At 38.0% G+C, this 17,873-nt stretch overlaps 1 protein-coding gene across 3 annotated transcripts; it reads right to left on the bottom strand.

Annotated features, from left to right (window-relative positions):
* Positions 1–355: 355 nt before the first annotated feature.
* On the bottom strand, positions 356–17,193 carry arrdc1b (arrestin domain containing 1b). Of its 3 annotated transcripts, none has more exons than XM_085927046.1 (10): positions 17,059–17,193; positions 15,162–15,211; positions 14,139–14,422; positions 8,118–8,228; positions 5,882–5,932; positions 4,755–4,909; positions 4,420–4,602; positions 3,714–3,890; positions 2,816–3,263; positions 356–2,144 (listed from the first exon to the last, which is right to left on the bottom strand). In XM_085927046.1, the coding sequence occupies exons 3-10, from the start codon at positions 14,254–14,256 to the stop codon at positions 2,080–2,082; spliced, it is 1,308 nt and encodes a 435-aa protein (XP_085783172.1). In that variant the 5' UTR covers positions 14,257–14,422; positions 15,162–15,211; positions 17,059–17,193; the 3' UTR covers positions 356–2,079. The 3 variants fall into 3 exon arrangements, with proteins under 3 accessions (XP_085783172.1, XP_085783174.1, XP_085783173.1); XM_085927048.1 differs by having other exon boundaries at positions 4,755–4,906; XM_085927047.1 differs by lacking the exon at positions 15,162–15,211 and having other exon boundaries at positions 17,059–17,165.
* Between the last annotated feature and the right edge of the window lie 680 nt (positions 17,194–17,873).

The raw sequence follows: 17,873 nt of genomic DNA, 5'->3' as shown, positions 1-17,873 counted from the left end.
ATTAAATTATATGCAATTTAAAGTACTAATGAGTGCTACATAAAACCTAATTGAATAAATGGACCTGAAGCCGTTCAGACCGCAATTATACAAGTGCTGGACTTCTAAATTGGTTTGTACCCAAGTGCACAACAAACAGGAATGGAATAGGCTGATTTGAATTGCAATTTCTAAATTACAATAACAATATACCCTCTCGGAATTCTTAGTCGAATGAGCTGATTATATTTAGGTTACTTTTAATTGCAGTAGTTTAAATATGCAGTTTAATAACAATATGATTTCATTTTAGAAAAAAAAAATCCAGTGTTTTGGAAACACTTAAAATCTGACATTATTCTCAAACGACCAAACAAGTCAGATGAATTTATTGTTCTATTGTACACATTTGTTATATTACACTGTGTACTGCACCTGTAAACCAATTACAAGTATAGAGAGAGATGAAGAAAAAAAAATAGATTGTCAATATGTACAAAAGGATGAATGTAAAAACTGCACAAAAAAGTAGCTAATCATTTCACTATCATACTCTTTGGTCTAAAAAGGGCAAACCGAGGATGTTGCACACAATGCAAAATCCTTTCAGTCGAACAAATTTGTCTTGGCAATGATGAGAGTTGCATTCCTAATGCAATTCTAGCAAGTGTAAGGGCCTGTTGTTTCTGCTTGACATGAAAAAAACAAAACATTTATATGCATAAAGTGTGTAGGAATAGTCCACATTAAGTGGCACAAGTAGACTCTGACCTACACCCTGACAGAGAGGGAATAACTCCATTAAATGCTCCAACAGTGAATGACAAGACCCAGAAAAGTAGAAGGCAAACATTCAGTAAAATGCAGAAAGGTATTATTGCCATTTTAATTACAGTAAAACAACTTTGTGTCTGGGTGTGCCATAGTTGAAAACCATATGGCAACTGCTACAGTCATAAAATAGTGCTACGATTTGTGTCTTGGTTCACAGGAAGAAATTATTATTCAACCAAGAGAATAATACACTAGATACATTCAGATTAGCAGGTGTGCATATCTCAGCCAATGTTCATCTCAAACATGTTACATGTAATTCAAACCAGTGTCATGACAGAAATGAGATGACTGCGTGCCATGCAGTTAAAAGTGATGACAGAATAAATGAACTTCAATTTTGAGGAAAAGAAGGGAAAATGAACTGGCAAATCACCTCAGAATAAAGACAAAGCATGGCTAGTAAAAGTGGGCCCAGTGCAACATACTGTCACAGCACCGCACCCAAGGCACACAGCATTTACCAGAAAAAGAAGCAGTGTTCAAAGCCTTTTGTGGCTTCAGGTTAAATTACATCCACACCTGGCCTTTCTGCCTTGGAGCTCATTTTCAGACTCAACCACTGCTGATGAGGGCAGGTCTCTTCTTACGTGATCCGCATCCAAAGCCTCCACTGCGTCTAAGTCTGCTGTACAACTTGCAGGAGGTCAAACTATTGGTCAAGTTGATGTTGTGCTCGGTGTGATCATCTTCACAATTGTCCGATAACAGGACATATTCTCTGCAAGGGAATTAATTTCTCCCAAGGCAGCCAGCCGAAGCAGCCTTTGGATCTGGTCTCTCTCGTATAGTGTTGATAATGGTCAATACCTATGTATTATGTGGTCCAGTCACAAAACATCCCTTCGGGTCAAGTCACTTATCGTGATTCCAATTTCTCCATTATTTTATTACCCATGTGGGCAGGTAAGACCCATGACAGGACTCTCGTCCCAGGTATCAGTCTGTCCAGGTTACCTCAGAATACTCTGACCTGCTGTTTGGCTACTATGTGCCAGTTAGAGCACAGAAAAATCCAATTTAATTGGGTTCACATCGCTTTTCATTATCGCAGATAAAGTACAGTCACTTTTCAATCTTAATTTAAGCACAGTGCTCTGTCTATCACAGCATGTGTGATCAAAATCCAATTCTTATTTTCACAAGACATGAACTCTTTGTACTTGTCGAGGACATGTTCATCTTTGGCGTTATGGAGTTGGTCCTGTTTTTTCATGAGGGTATTTCCATGATCCGGAGCTGTGGGCGCTGCTTTTTCATCAGCTTCTATTGTCCACCGTTTAAACTGAAGTTGGTGCTACTGCAACTTTCTTCATAAGTGGGTGGAGGCTCTGTGGCAGACGGATATGAACAGAAGAAGTCACATTGCGTTACTTTCACGAGTCATTCAGAGAAGTTGCTTCATCAACCACTTCTTGTATTGTCTATATATTTTTAAACTGAATTAGTGCAACTGCAGCTTTCTTCATAAATGGGCACAGGCTCTGAGACACAGATTCAAACCAGATAGGAGATCCTATTGCATTATTTGCACGAGTCAGTCCGAGAACTTGGAAAAAAAATGACACAATAAAAATGGAAATGAATAGGACATTTGAAATTCTTGAAAGTACCAGGATTTAGCTTTAAGAGGGGAAAAGAAAACACTGCATATTTGCTATGAAAAAAATATATCACACTTGAATAGCAAAGAGTGCAATATGAAAATAAAGTTACTAATTAATCAGTTGCATTTCAACTTATGTTAAGTTACCCACAAATAAGGCCTTTTGTGTAGGCTTTTTCTGACATTTTTGACATTGTACAGGTTATTGGTCACGATAATGGTGGAAAATGTTTTTAAATGACTTCTTACATATGGCTTAAAAAGGGGCATTTAAACATGTTTTTTGTATATTCACAGTCGAGCCGAATGAACTCTCGAGATTGAGAAAATAAATGTATTAAGGACTTTCTGTGACACTAATGTGATATTTCCCAGCATGTATTACCATGAGCTTACCATGAGGATAGTCCCAACTGCTATATTCTGGAGGCAAGATGAGAGCACAGGAAGTGGGGACAGGTGTGGGGTCTTCATCAGTAAAGAAAGGTATGGTGGCCCCAGTTGAAACACAGAACAAGGGGGCAGAAGCGTCGGGCTGTCTGTGGCTAGGTAGCAGCGCTGTACTGGGTGCATGGCTAAAGGCGCTCGGTGACATGTTGACAGCCTCACGTTGCTGAGAATGACTCTTGGTGGGAATCGCTTCGCTGGCATCAACACCTGCACACAGCTCGTCGTCGCCCTCAACCGGAGGGGCACTGGGCGTCAGTCCTGCTGCATTGGGTGAGCGTGCCACATCGCCATGATCTAGACAAGAAGGTACAGTCCTTGCAGGAGACAAGTTCAGGGCAATGTTCCCAATGTAGATGGGCAGGTTGACAACTGCCTCTGGAGATTTTAGTGCGACCTGTAACCAGAAACAATTATTGTATCTATGAGATTTTTCTTCAGACAAACAAAATAAAAAAGATATACCAGTACTTTGGGGAAGTCAATGACACATATGACAATTTCAAACTACAATACATTGTGGCTTCATATTCATTTGCTTATGAAATCATTTCAGTCGGCAGAAAGTGCTGGATTTGATTGATTAAGATTTTGGACAACTAAATGATGCAAAAAAATGTCAAAAGGGACAGCACACTTCATCACGCACTCGTTTTTTAATGACTTTCTTAATCAAATGAAATCTGCAAATGGGTCAGTTTTTAACATGAGTTAAATAGCACTTGGGAAAATTTAGAATGCGACAAATGAAATAACACCTTTTATGAGTCTCATTTGTAAAACCCCAATGGGAAATGTAAATATACTCGCACAATTGTGCCAAGCATGAACAAGCAGTCCCACAGACCTGAATGAAATAGTCGATATCTATGAGGCTGCAGCCTGTTAACGAAGACTGAGGAAGAGGTGGGACAATGATCTGTTCTCTCCACTCTGCGTGTTTCCCTGCCTTAACTCCGGCTCCCTCCACCTCTGCGATGGTTCGGAGGTCAAATATATGCCGCTTTGTCTTGTAAGTCACTTTCTGGTAGTAAGAAAAAAAAAAAAAACGTGCAAAAAAACATGCAAACATAAAGACGTGTCAGTAATCACTGGTGGAACTAGAATTTTCTTTCCTTGAGGTGTATCTCAGGGGTCTGCAAAACATGTATTTTTTTTTTTTTTTTTTACAAACCCCCAAATTCTTTAGAAAACACTGATAAACATTCATCATATTGCGAGGGGCAGGAGGAAATGTGGGGAAATATTCACAGAAAAGCTAAAAAGTCAATTGTCTGGTCTGGCACCAGCATAGTTCTGGATTGGGGTAGGGGTCCAAGGGACCACTAGCTCAGCCAGTCTTACTAGTACAAATCCTTTCACACATCTATCCAGCAATTGCAGGGTTTAACGTTCCTTTTAAAAATGAGCCAAAAAAAAAAATCACAATTGGCCAACTACTATTTTACCTGACACTAATTCCATTGTTTGGGTATTCCCATTATGATAAAAGTGTGATGTTTCTTCATAAATAATTTTCATTTCCTCCGATTGCTCAGGGTTTTAGGCTTTACCTGAATGAGACTTGCCAGTACACATCCTGTGTCTTTGCCAGACTTGTTGTGGATCTCAGTGGCTAACTTGATCAGCTGACCAGGGATATAGCCCCTGAAGTCACTGTGAGCTTTCAGCATAAGGGTCCCGGACTTCACCAGAAGGTAGTTAAATTTCTTTGTGGTGACAGCGTAGTTAAAATGCTGAAAAGACAGAGAAGCAAATTGAATGAAGCATTTGCAAGCGAACAATGTGTCACTTTGCTGCACTGAGATCTTCCTCAGACGTGAAATCAAATAAGCTTGAATCACAGCTAAAGGTTAATGTTTGTTCTGTTAATAAGATCTGCACTTACATCAATATCCGGGACCTCATTAAGGTTGAGCAGGTTGAGAAGGTAGAAGGGCCTCTGGGCTTTGTAGTCCTTGGCAAAGCGAGGCGTGTCAATGGCAGCTTTCACACGGTAAGTAATCTTTCCAAATGGTCCTTCAAAAGAGGTCGGTGCTGCTGCTGATGGATAGCCAGAAAAAAGGGAATTTTTCGTCCTATGTCTTAAATATTGCACTGGATATGTTTTGTCTTGACCGCATTGTGTGACATGAGATGGATGTGCTGCAAGTGTAAAAAAAAAATCAAAGTATTTACTTTCATAAATAACCGGAATAACTTACCTTTCAAATGTATTGATTTGCCAAAGAGGCTTGATTTAATGTCATTACTCGCATATAGTCAACGTCATACATGCAGTATAGTATGTTCACAAAGGCGATTCAACAAACACTAAAGAGGAACAATTATGTGTCACTGCTCCATTTTTACACTTCCCCTCTCCATGCATAATCTTTGTCCCGGAGGAAGTACAATATTAAAATAAGAAATGATAACCGGTGTCTGTGTTTCACTTTGGAGGGTCCACCTCATGCCTCAATGTTCATTTAAAAAAATACCCGGCACTCATAAAAGGAGATTTTGAGGGCAATATTTTTCCTCACCTTAACATTTACCACTTGCTCTTCTTATGCAAAGTCTTTCAGTCAAAGAGCATGAGAGGGGGCGAGGAAAAGCAAGGGGGCATGACGGCCAATTAATCCGCGACTGCACACCAGGAGAGGGACTAAAAATAAACAGAACCCCTTGTGCTTCAGCCCACACGAAGTATGCGTGTGTGAGATAGCAAACTTCACTCTTAGTAAGTATATTGCACTGATCTCAAGGTTACTCACACAGTGATACTAAAGAGCCGTTTAGAAGGCACATGTTGATGTATTTGAGAAATTCATTCCACGTTTCTGAAGGAAGGAATCAAGAATCACCCCACCGCTTACAATCACAGTTCTGTGGGAATTTGCTTTGTGCCATGCTCTACCAAGTGATTAGATGTTCTGGATTTCGAGTAAAAATCCATGCAGCATTTTAAGCAAAAACAAAGGTGTGTCCTGAACACCAATAAAGTCAAACAGCTTATGGAAAGAAAGTTCACACCTGGGATGAGAAACCGGAAAGGGAAATTGTGTTCGCCTGCTGTCAGAGTTCCTGTGAAAACAAAAGAATGTATCACTTACAATACAGTGTAAACACAACTGAAATAAAACACACAAAAGAGAAAACTATTTGCTGATGCAGAGATAAGCACGAGCCCTCGTTTTTTTTTCTCGTTTTTTTTCTGTAGCCACATGCAAACATTGGATATCAAGGTGGTGTCTTATTTTCCCAGTGGAATTGAATTTCACTGATAGAGATTATATTGCTCAAAAGACACATGAACTGATATATTGTTTGAAGGGGACCGACAACTGAAACTAGCTAACAAGGGTGATTAATAGTCCAATTAGTAATGGCTAAAACACGTAGCTGGTAAAGCATTTCCCAGCAAAGTTAATCAATAATAGAAAGAGAAAAAAAAAGCAGCAATCGACCCAGAGATTGAGTGCATTCTTCTGCACCAGTACAACTTTGGGTCAGCATCCTTTTAAGCACCTGCCCTTATGGATTATAGAATGATGATGTCTTGGAATTTAATGACGACAAAACTATGACGATGCCTTATACCTGCCTGATTTTTTGAAGCAATGCTTATAGCCGTGTATGTTTTTTTTATCTCACTGTACGGAGAGACAACAGCATCAAAACAATATCACCATTAACACAACAGTGTTCTGTTATTATTTAACGAATATGACCTATATTGTTTACTCCATAGCAATAAGGTTTCCATTTAAAAAAAAAAAACTTTTTAAAACGTTTGCATTTGTACTCACAAAATCAATGGGCCTCATTCACTAATTGTGGGTATGCACCAACCTTTTGCATTGTCTTGAAACAATAAACGTGCACAGCATGCCATTTGCAACAGTTGCATGTTTAACTGAATTGGCAAGAGCATCTGCAGGAGTTTCCACCACAATTAAGATAATGGGCCGATGAAGATAATTCATAGTCTTGTAGCGGTGACAGCTCATTTAAGTCAGAGCCGAATATATCTCTCCTCACGACATGCCACTCTTTCTAAGTGGCCTGTTTCATGAGATGGGAGAGGGGGGGGGGGGGGGGGTTACTGTGTGTGTCATGTTAACTAAGCCAATGCACCAGGATGATATGAAGAAAGAAAAAGAAGTTTAAATTTATCTATGCCTATATACAAAACACATGATCTCACTGTACAGTACATTCAAATTGATTGGTCCATATTTGAACTCGTTATTATTCGTACTTTCGGGAGCTTTTTTTTATGAGTCTTGTGGTGTGTGATCACAAACACATGACTGGCAGTTTTCATTTAATTCGCTGGCGAATCGTGTCATAAATGATGAAGATGTGGATTATTGGGAAATTAAGAGATCAAATTCTCAATGACAGAATTCCATTCATGTATAGTGTATAATAAAATTGTGATTTTTTTTTTTTTAATTGACTCAATTTTAGTGACTGAAAAATAACATGAGGCTATAGAAAGGTTAACTTATTATCCTGTTTCATTATTTCTTATCATCTTGCTACAGCAAGATGCAGCAGGGGCAGCAGGAGATGCAGCAGCAGCAGCAGGAGGTAAAATATCTTAGTTTTCTGTTGGTTATTAGCTGATAATAGTGACAAAATGAAGAGTTGAAACTGACACGTTCATGTTATCGTCACTCTTCCAGGCATCACATTAGTCATATGTTGTCCACTTTTATTGTTTTTGCTTAAGCGTACAACCCATTGGCATCTATCTTTGTGCTAGTTATTTACCTCACTTGTTTCCCACCGCTTATGCTGCTTAGTCCTTGGGGCGGAGCAGGCCAATTTTGAAAGAGATTGAGATACGGAAAAACTGCAGCGATAAAGGGAAGGACAGAGAGGCTGTGTCATGCATTATTTATGCCCTGCTCTGTAAAACGTGCGCTGAGGGGTTGATTGTATTGTATTTTTGCTTCCATTCTCATGGATTTTAATCCTTTTTTTTTTTTTTAACACTTACAACTAAAACTACACTACTACAATAATGTATACATAATTGATCAAATAATTTACACATAATTTTACATACCAGTGTTTTGGAATAAGATGTACTACATTCATACTTTTACAATTTCAGGAATAATAGTCAGTTACTTAGCCAAACAACCTCTAAACATAAGCAGTTGTTAGACAGATTGTTGTAAAAATGAAATAAAATATATAAAATGAAATTGTAAAAATAAAATAAATCAAATAAAAATAAAAACGAGGCTCGAATTACCTTTGTCAGCGACAGATAAAGTGCTGTTGAAGTACTGCTCCGCAATACTCCACGATGTGTCGTTCACTTTATTGGAGATCCCACATGAGCCTTGACAGTTCACCTTGATGGCTGTGTAAAGAAAGAAAAACAATGACGTGATTGTGATTGAATTTATACTTTACACACTTGAGACGAAGATAGGAAAAGTGACCGGCTCTTTTTCAGTCTAACGGATGCTTTGCAACATTCAACAATACTATTGAATCAATTTCCCTTTTGATTGAAATTTAAAGGCGAGAGAGATAAGCAGATACTGATGCCGATAACAATCACATGGTTTAGGTGAACATTTTTCAATTTTAAATCTTCCCATTTAGGATTATTTTAATCACCGATTAATGTCAATTATTTTTGGCCTCTGGTTGGATGAAAGCTGCAAAGATCGAGAGGCATTGATTGACATGTATGCTAATCAACCAATCACAATCGGTGGCTAAAAATGTATGTGACACAAATAAAGACCATAACATCATTTGAAGTACATCTGCAGTGTGATCACAGCCCCTCTGTGTCACCTCTCATTGACCTTCTTTACTCATGAGGATAAGAAAGCCATCTGATAAAATATACAAATACATACACGTGCACACACCCACAGTCAATCCCAAATTTGAGCCTGAGTTATAAAAGAAAATAATAAAAAAAAAAAAAAGAGTGACTATATATACATACATACATATATATATATATATATATATATATATATATATATATATATATATATATATCATTTAATAACGTCTTTTAATAGGCATGCCAATAAAATTGTATTCTACAATAGAAATGTTTTATTGTGTGCATCCGATTATAGTGTATCCATTCTGGTTCAACACATTTGACATGTGCAAAACATAAACTAGCATTATTTGAAAAATGCAATAAAAAAAAGAGAGCATTTGACCAAGCTTTCCGTCGCACCTTTGAATTCCACCAGTCTCGCTCAAAAAAAGACGCACACACACGAGGAGGCAGATGGCATTGCCAGATTGTTGGCACAATTTCATGAAGGAGCGAGAGTTGAGCCTTGAAACGATTGCCCAAAAATAAACGTTTTGAATAATAAATGGAAAATTAAATACAAATAAATAAAGATAGAGTAAACTAATCTGAGAAACAACTGTCTTTGTTCTAAATGCATCCTCCTAAAGCCATTCACATCTGAAAAAACCCCAATATACGTATTTACGTGTCTTGGGGGATTTCAACTGAGACTGTCTGTCTAGAGATAAATAATGGGCAGTGTCTTGACAGAGTCATGGAGCCAGATGGACCATGACAAAGGATGTCACATTTGTTTGAATAGTCACACAAAGAAAGGAGAGATACTATAAAATCAGTGTTTCACCACTGGAGACAACATTGAAATAAATGACAATCTCAACATCTTCAACTGTGTCATCTCAAATTTAGTCTCCTGTGTTTGTTCATTACTATAGTCTCTGAAGCCCAAACCAGACATGGCTAGTCTCACTAAGGTCGTAGAAACCTTTCTTTTCACTTTGGCTGATGTGCTTCTGTCACAGATCACTCCTGAGACTTTTGTCTGTACTCTCCTTTTCCCTTCTCCTCATTGCTCTGAACAGTTAATGCAAACTATGTCAAGTCCTACACCTTCTTCATCTCGACTCTTTGCAAACTCACTAATCCACTGCCTCTCTTTTATTCCCCACACTGTGAATCTGTCTGTCATCAGATGACATGTAGAGGCAGAAGTTGCCAATTCTTGCTTCAAATCTTTAAACCCTTCTCCAGGTGTAGTGCCATCCCCGCTTTAGCTTCTGAAATATCCAAACTCTCCATTCAGTTCTTATTTCTAGTGCAAAGGCATATCAACAACAACATCTCGGAACCGGTTGGCTCAGTCAGTCACTAAACAAGCAACAATGTTAAAAAAAAAAAAAAAACCCACAAGCATCATTGTAGTGATGATGTTATGACTCGGGATTAAAATGCATAACATTTGATTGGGATTTCAACAGAGTGATCTTAGAGCAGCTGGAGGTTCAATACGGTAGCACATGAATGTTCACTAGGGGCCAAACAATGAGCCGTTCAACTTACGAGGAAAATGTCACTCACCAGTGCTCAGGATGCTACGTGTGGAGCATTGCTCTGACTCAGCAGCCAGCTGGATTTGTTACCAACACATTGGAGTTCATCCAAATCCTCTTTATGGTTCAATGAGAGTGTACGCTAGTAGACACAATCCTGGCACTGCTGCCCGTCAGAGAGAAGATGTCGTCAACAGTTTATTTTTTTTCCTCTGGATGAGTACTTGACTAGAATATGTGTATAATTCAAAAGATATAACAACAACCTCATTGGTGCTGATAGGGACCACAATCAAAACTACTATTATTTTCCACATGGTGTCAAATCTTATAGTATTTCAAAAATCCAACCATTCGACTAACTTCGGCCTCTTAATGAGCAACATTTTGTGAGGAAGGCTCGACCTGCCTGAGCTTGTTTAGCTCTTTTTCTTTGTCGTGAAAACTATTCACCCAATGGAGGAATTCTATCCTTCAGGGCTTAGTTTCCTGTTAAACTTTGTGCTTGTTTTGCACCACCCGCTTTCTTTCTTTTTGCTTTCTTTTCTTTCTTGTTTGGACCACTTTTTTTGCTTTCTCACACTCATCCAAATGCACATTTACTACTACAGAAAGTGATGAATTCTAAATTGATCAAAAACACAAAACAAGCAATCGGATTCGATTATTTCATAGTAATTGTAACTGTAATTAACTGACGGAATGAATTTCCTCTTTGCTGTATCATTTTGCATGCGTTCTTAGATGCAGACCACCATGTTATCTAATTTCTCATGACCTACAGACAGGTTTGCATCAAAGACTTGATACGGTGTTTTGAATACAGAACAAAAGAAGTTTCCACAGCCATCACCGAAACAAAAAAAAGAAGATATTATCTCAAAGAATGTGGTCAATCTACCAAAGAGACTTTCAAAAACTATTTTAGGTAAACAAAAACACACTGGAAACCTCCCTGAATGCGAGGCACCCTTAATTTGTTCTTATTTGCTGAGCAATGTAGTCAGAATGGATTGTAGAGGATTTAGAGACACACATCTGGATGCACAATACACACACACAAATACAAACAAATCCTTGCATGTTTGCATGCAATGATAAGAGGTTTATCCCTGAAAAAGTTACATCATAATACAACTAGTGGCCATGTATCTGATCTGCACATTCTGTTACATATTACACTTCAATGTTTCATTGAACAATTTGACAACTCACAGATACAGAGTAGTGTTATTGTTAGCACGTTTGACATCAAAATTGATGCTAAAACATGATCATTAAAAACCATTAAAAAAAAAAAAAAAAACATGAACATCACAATGGTAAAACATTGTAATATAACCAGTGAAAGGTACTTAAGGCTAATACCATTCTAACTATACAAAGCATTTTTCTATCAAACAAATAGGAGGTAATAAATTAGGTCTATTGCATCCACGAGTTGACAAAAGGCTTTGAGTCGAACCTTTATGTTGTGAACTTGCTCAAATGAATGTGCATTACAAAGGATAGGCAGGCTCTGTACTTCTACTCTTGTGGAAAGTTACAGTCTGTGACATGCTGCAAGAACATGAAAACATGACAAAAAAGTTCAGAGGTGAGATTTGATAGTATGCATGCAAAATATTTGATCACGATGATCACTCAACTAATCTAACATCACAAATGACTACGTTCAACTTGTATGTAACTAATATCTTATGAACCTACGTCAACAACTTTGAAAAGGAAGACAATCAATACAAATACTGTCTAATGGTGTTATCATCAATAATACAGTGAGGCAGTAAATTTGGCTGAAAATAATGAGTGTGTCTCACAAACAAATGCACAAAGGACAGCATGTGTCCTGATCAACTAACTCTGCTGCCAGTGAAGCATGTTGAATCTGGAAAAGATGTGCGGAGCTTCTTGTTATGAGGACTTGACCCATCTCGGTGCACATTAGTGGCCTGGTAAAAGTGTATAAAACCTATTTAAATAACTAGTCAGGCTCACTCAATAAACCAGCAACTAATTTAAAGGCATTAAATTAACACAATGCCTGGGATACAAATGTTTTCCTGGTTCAGCATGATTCAAGCAGTCTTGGTGATTGAGCAATTAGCAGTCATGCCTAAGAAGTGCATTGAAAGCAGAATGCAAGCTCAGCAATTGCAGCACATTCATTCTGAAAGCCTGAAATGGAGTGCTGAACTAGAATACCTTCTTGAACAGGTCAGAAGGCTCCTCACTATATAAATCACAGGTGACTCTCAAATTAGAATATTGTTGAGACGATCACTTACTACAATAGTTCAATTTGTGAAACTCAAATTACAAAAAGTAATCCCGCTAACAAAGGGTGATGAAAACATGATCTCTTAAGTAGAGAGGGGAAAAAAAACTTTATCAAGCACAATCATGCATTTATATTTTCAATTAAAATCAACCCCATAGACCAAATCGAAACTTAGGGCCATTGTCTCTCATTAAACACTGCAGATGGGGTGTAGACACCCAAAAATGTGGCCATTCCCTGTGGCTCAGCGCACACCATCCAAGCGTTCTTCTGTAGAATTTAGCACTTTTCCTTCACTTGGCAACAGCTGACTGAGGCCGATGGCGTGGGATACACCTGGCCCATAATGCTGCCCAAATAGTTGTAACCACGTTACACTAACTGCCGAACGTCATGGAGGGCTCGTTATTATAACATCAAGTCAATTCCCATGGAGTGGCATCGATTCTGTTTATATTTTAAATTGGTCCTAATAACCCACAAATAGCATACGTAAATGCATCTCACTTAAAATAAATGTAATAAACGTACCAGACAGGATTTTTGATCAGATTTTTTTTTATTTTTTTTACATGTCATGTTTTTTTGTGTCTTTTTGTATAGCCAATGCTAAATATCAGGGACCAAAGGTGCATACCGTGCTTTTGTGTGTGTGTGTGTGTGTGTGTGGGGAGGGGGGTCAAGTAAAGAATTTGAAATGTGAACACTACCAGACAGACCCATGGCAGAGAAAATGAGACCAAAATAAATAAAACAGACTAAGGCTATTTTCATCCACAACAACATATCTGTCTGAACACCAACAACCCAGGGGAAATGCCAAATTTGAAAAAACTGCGACAATATTACATTTTAGTCTAGGGTTGAAAAGGCCTGCTTAAATATTTAGGCTTTAATAAAACACAATATTTTATAAGGAAGCGAGACAATATGAAGAAGCTCAGTCACTTCGCTAGTACCCCCAGCCATCTAGTTGACTACACCCAGGATGAGTCATTTTCAAAGCAGAGTAAGACAACAGTTAATACTCACATTCACACATATCTATGAAATTTAATTGATCCCACATTGATGACGTAAAAGTCCACCACTAATGACTGTTGTTCATCAGGACTTGCGCGATACGTTCTTGCTTGCATGAAAGCCATTTGGACTCAACTTTGGATTCATATTTTGTCCCCAAAATTCTAAGTCTGAGTTACATGACTCCACAATTGTAGGCTGTTTCCTCCTCTTAAGGATCATTCCCATACAATGGGCACATTGTTCATTTCAAGGGCAACTACTGAGACTCTCCCCACCTCACTTCTCAATTTGAATCCTATCATTGTCCGTTGACCCCAAATCACCTTTTTTCTACATTTATGACAGAAAACGATTCAATTTGATGTGTCCAAGTTCCACAACCAAAAAAGTAAGCCATGTTAAGACAACAAGCAGGATGTAGTCCAGGAAGTGACTTTCACGTCCTGATTAACCAAACACCACCGACCCACTCCGAAGAAAACAAACATGCACAACTACAACCTAGAAAAAAAAAAAAAACTTGATGGCATTTTAAACGCACAAATCGAACGACACTTCTTCAACATTTCCGCTGGCAACTTTGCCCACAACCTTTCCCTCCCTTCTCATGTTGGACATTACCTTTGTACTGCAGCGAGTTGCTGATTCGTATTTTGACCGTTCCGCCGATAGATTCTCCGGGACTGTATACCACCTTGTTATTGGTGAAAGTGATGTCAAATTCTTGAAGCTTTCCCATGACTGCGCACCGCTACTCGATCGTTCGCTTTCAAGACGCGATGCTCTCTCACCTGCTGCTCCGAGAAGAGTTGACGTCACTGAACGGTGCGCTGTCACTTATGGGAGGGACATACTCGCTTCACTTCACCTTTACCCCCACCGTCGCCATTGCGATACGGTGTTACCTGGAGGCAAAGGAAAGGACAAGCCTTGTCTGAACACAAGAATCTGCAGTATCGGAAAACATCAAACAAATCAAATAATAAAGTACTGCAACTTGACATTTTCTATTGTTTCTTATTAAAAACATGGTTGCATGCAGACACTTACTCTATAAACATGGAGTTCATTTGTATTCAGTATTCTTTCACTATAATAACCTGCAGTAAATCAAACTCAAACATACAATCAAATATACCTTATTATCAGAACTCAGTGTTCTTGTCCACTTTTTGGGGGGGTATTTCTAGCAATGATAAGTTTCCTCCCTCCATTGACAAGTAACAACATCCAACAGGCTGTTAATATTCTAGGTAAGGGACCTGAAACATTTCTAAGACGACACACAAGCACAATGGTTGCCAAGTTACTCCCTTGTGCCCATGGAAATCTGGTATGCTGTCTACGTGGAGTCCCACTGCTTTTTTTGTTTACTCGTAAAATTGCTCACTTTTTTTTTTGCAACTAGTCTATGTAAATCACACAAAAAAAGCTGTTATGAAACTTCCAAAAGCATCCAAGCTATAAATGATCATAATATATAGTAATGAGCATTTGTTTGAATCATTATCTTTTTTTACTGGCTTCATTATTTAATGAGTCAGTCTATGATTGTAAACCCAAGATTTTATCTCATGAGGTGATGGCCAGACACCTTTATGTCACCTCTTGATATAAGGCAGAGGTCAATACATTCCAACTTACTGAGAGACCATATCTTAGCCTTGGTCCTTATCTTTCACAGCATATACATTCTGAAAAACAGATTGAGGCGGTGAACAACAGGTCTTAAAAAGTGAGGTCATGATGAAAGTGGAAAAAATTAAAATAAAAGCAGTGAAGTAAATGTAGGTGTACATTTTTAAAAAGGATACTCAATATTTGAGCCGTTGCTTAAGAATGTCAGTATTTTTGAAAATATCAGAAAATGCGGCAATGCTACACCGGATGTGATTACTGTATGCAGAAGTAAGAATAAGAATACATTAATCAGTTGTCTCTCAATAATGAGTATACATAATAAGAATCATAATGATAATAATGATAATAATAAAAATAATAACAATAATAATAATAATAATAATAATAATAACAATAATAATAATAATAATAATAATAATAATACGACGCAAGTTCACAGTTGACCGATGAAAAGAAAGTTTAACCATAGTGGGTCTGAATATTATTGTTCTTTAGTGTTTCCTTCCTGATATTCAAATTTGAAATGTCTGTTTAGAGGACTTATTCAAAGGAGCTCATTTTTGTCTTTTTGATAAAATGATTTTCTTTTCAAAATCATCAACATGTATGAGTGAGACGGTAGCCTACTTGAGGTAAAAAATAAAAAATAAAAAAAAAGGGGTAGGGGTATATGGAAGTAAATCTGTTCCATCGGACTTTGAATCTGAATTTGTGAGACTGGATATTTTCAGAATAGAAATTCCCAACACAGTGTACACACTTGTAAAATAATTCAGCATAAAACAAATCTAGCTGCTGAAAATCCAGAAACAACATCCGGGCACCCAAGGAGAAGCAATCAATCTCTATCTTTATTCATTGAACCCATCTCTGCCCAAACTCAATGTGTATTTTATGATAACTTTTGCTATCTGGGTCTGGTACAAATGTTCTCTAGCTTGTTACACAGATTCCGCTGCCATCTTCTACAATATATATTGATTTGAAATACAGATTTAAAAATGATTGGATGTGCATAATGGTTGAGATGACTTTTCTCCGGGAGATATTTTGGCTTTCAGTATTTATTTAAATTTAGAAACAGAGAGAAGTTAAGGGACAAAAACATCCCCAAAAAAGTAAACAAAAACATGAAACCTTTGCTTAATTAACTGAAATAAGAATAAATCAATTTATGAATGAGTTCAGAAATACCTCTGGAAAATAAAAGCATTCACGTTTGGTTAATTACTTAACTAAAATAAAATGTAATCAATTTATGAATATGTTTAGAAATACCTCTCGTCTTACACTTAGTTGTTCGCTGCAAATGGGACATAGGTTATTGTACAAATGGAACAACTCTAAAACTTTAGCAATGTAATGTAAACAAAAGCTGAACATACTGGTATCCAGCCAACATTTCCAACATGTGGGTTTCAACATGGCCATGGGTTTTACATCTGGTTTTGCTCCTGGATTCCACCTGGGGCACACCTGTGTTAGCCCACATGATCTTGTATGGGTTTCCAACTGGGTCTTAGGTGGGTTCCGAATGGGCATTGATGTCTGACCCACCGAGGCACTCTGTGTGTATTTGACTATATGGGCTTGAACTGGGGATCTGAATAGTCCTTGTGTGCGCTCCCACAGGACAAATTATATGCAATCCATTTAGACCCCATTTGTGTTTGCCCATTTAGAGCTCCACTGATTTTGGTGGCTCAGGTGTAGTCACATGCTCGGACAACGGCAACGCCAGGTGACTGAAGACTTGATCCAATTTGGAAAATACTTTTTTAAACAAGGGTGCATGAAAAAAAATGTGAAAAATAACAAAAGGCGAGGATGTGGAGAAGGTTAGACAACACGTAAGGCGTTACCACAAGACAAACAATTCAAAAGAGTCACATGTACTTACGGTGGCAAAAAGAAGAAGAAAAAAAAAATCCATAAGAACACAGAACATACAAAAGTCATCACTTAGTACACGAGAGAAATGAGCTCAAAAACTACAATGCACATGGAAAAGAGCGATGCAAACATTCAGCATTGCTGAAACTGCCTTCAAGTAGCTGCTGATTGGAAAAAGGTGCCTGGTGTGTAGCCCAGGCAATTCCCATGCCCACCTCGCTCATACACTCCCCTTATGGCACCCACCACGTTTACCCAGTTCGAAATGCCCACAAATCCAAGATGGAGACGATGTGGAACCCTGTACCTTTGCCCACTTCCAGCCCATATAAGACCATGTGGGCTAACATGTACAGGTGTGCCCCTGGTGGAACTCGGGAGCGAAACCAGATGGAACCCATGCTTCCTTTGGTACCCAGGAAACACTCATTCACCACACTTGGGACACATCTGGACATATTGGTAGGTAGGTTACTGAGAAGAATTAAGGGTTAGATGAAATCACAGCTCTACTTAGTGGACAATCATTATGCCTTTTCTAAAAAAAATAAAAAAATTAATTAAAAAAAGCAGTAAAACTCAAAGCTACTCTCGTCCAGTGGTCATTTTCTTCTGTTGTAGTCAGACAAATTTTCTTGATAACCTAATAAAACAAACGACAAAAGTAAAGAAAAAAAAATACAGGAGATGCCATAGTAAGTTACCAATTAACCCAGTGATGATGCCATGGTCAAGGTTATAAAATAGATGGATAACTTTATTAAGCAGTAAATTCAAATCATTCAATGAGTTCTGTTATCTCATTGGATTTTACTTGATTCT

The sequence above is a fragment of the Syngnathus leptorhynchus genome, chromosome 12, assembly GCF_054491065.1.
Source record: "Syngnathus leptorhynchus isolate UIUO chromosome 12, UIUO_Slep, whole genome shotgun sequence".
Taxonomy (NCBI): domain Eukaryota; kingdom Metazoa; phylum Chordata; class Actinopteri; order Syngnathiformes; family Syngnathidae; genus Syngnathus; species Syngnathus leptorhynchus.
The sequence above is the reverse complement of the archived record's forward strand: the minus strand, read 5'-3'. Positions and strand labels throughout refer to the sequence as shown.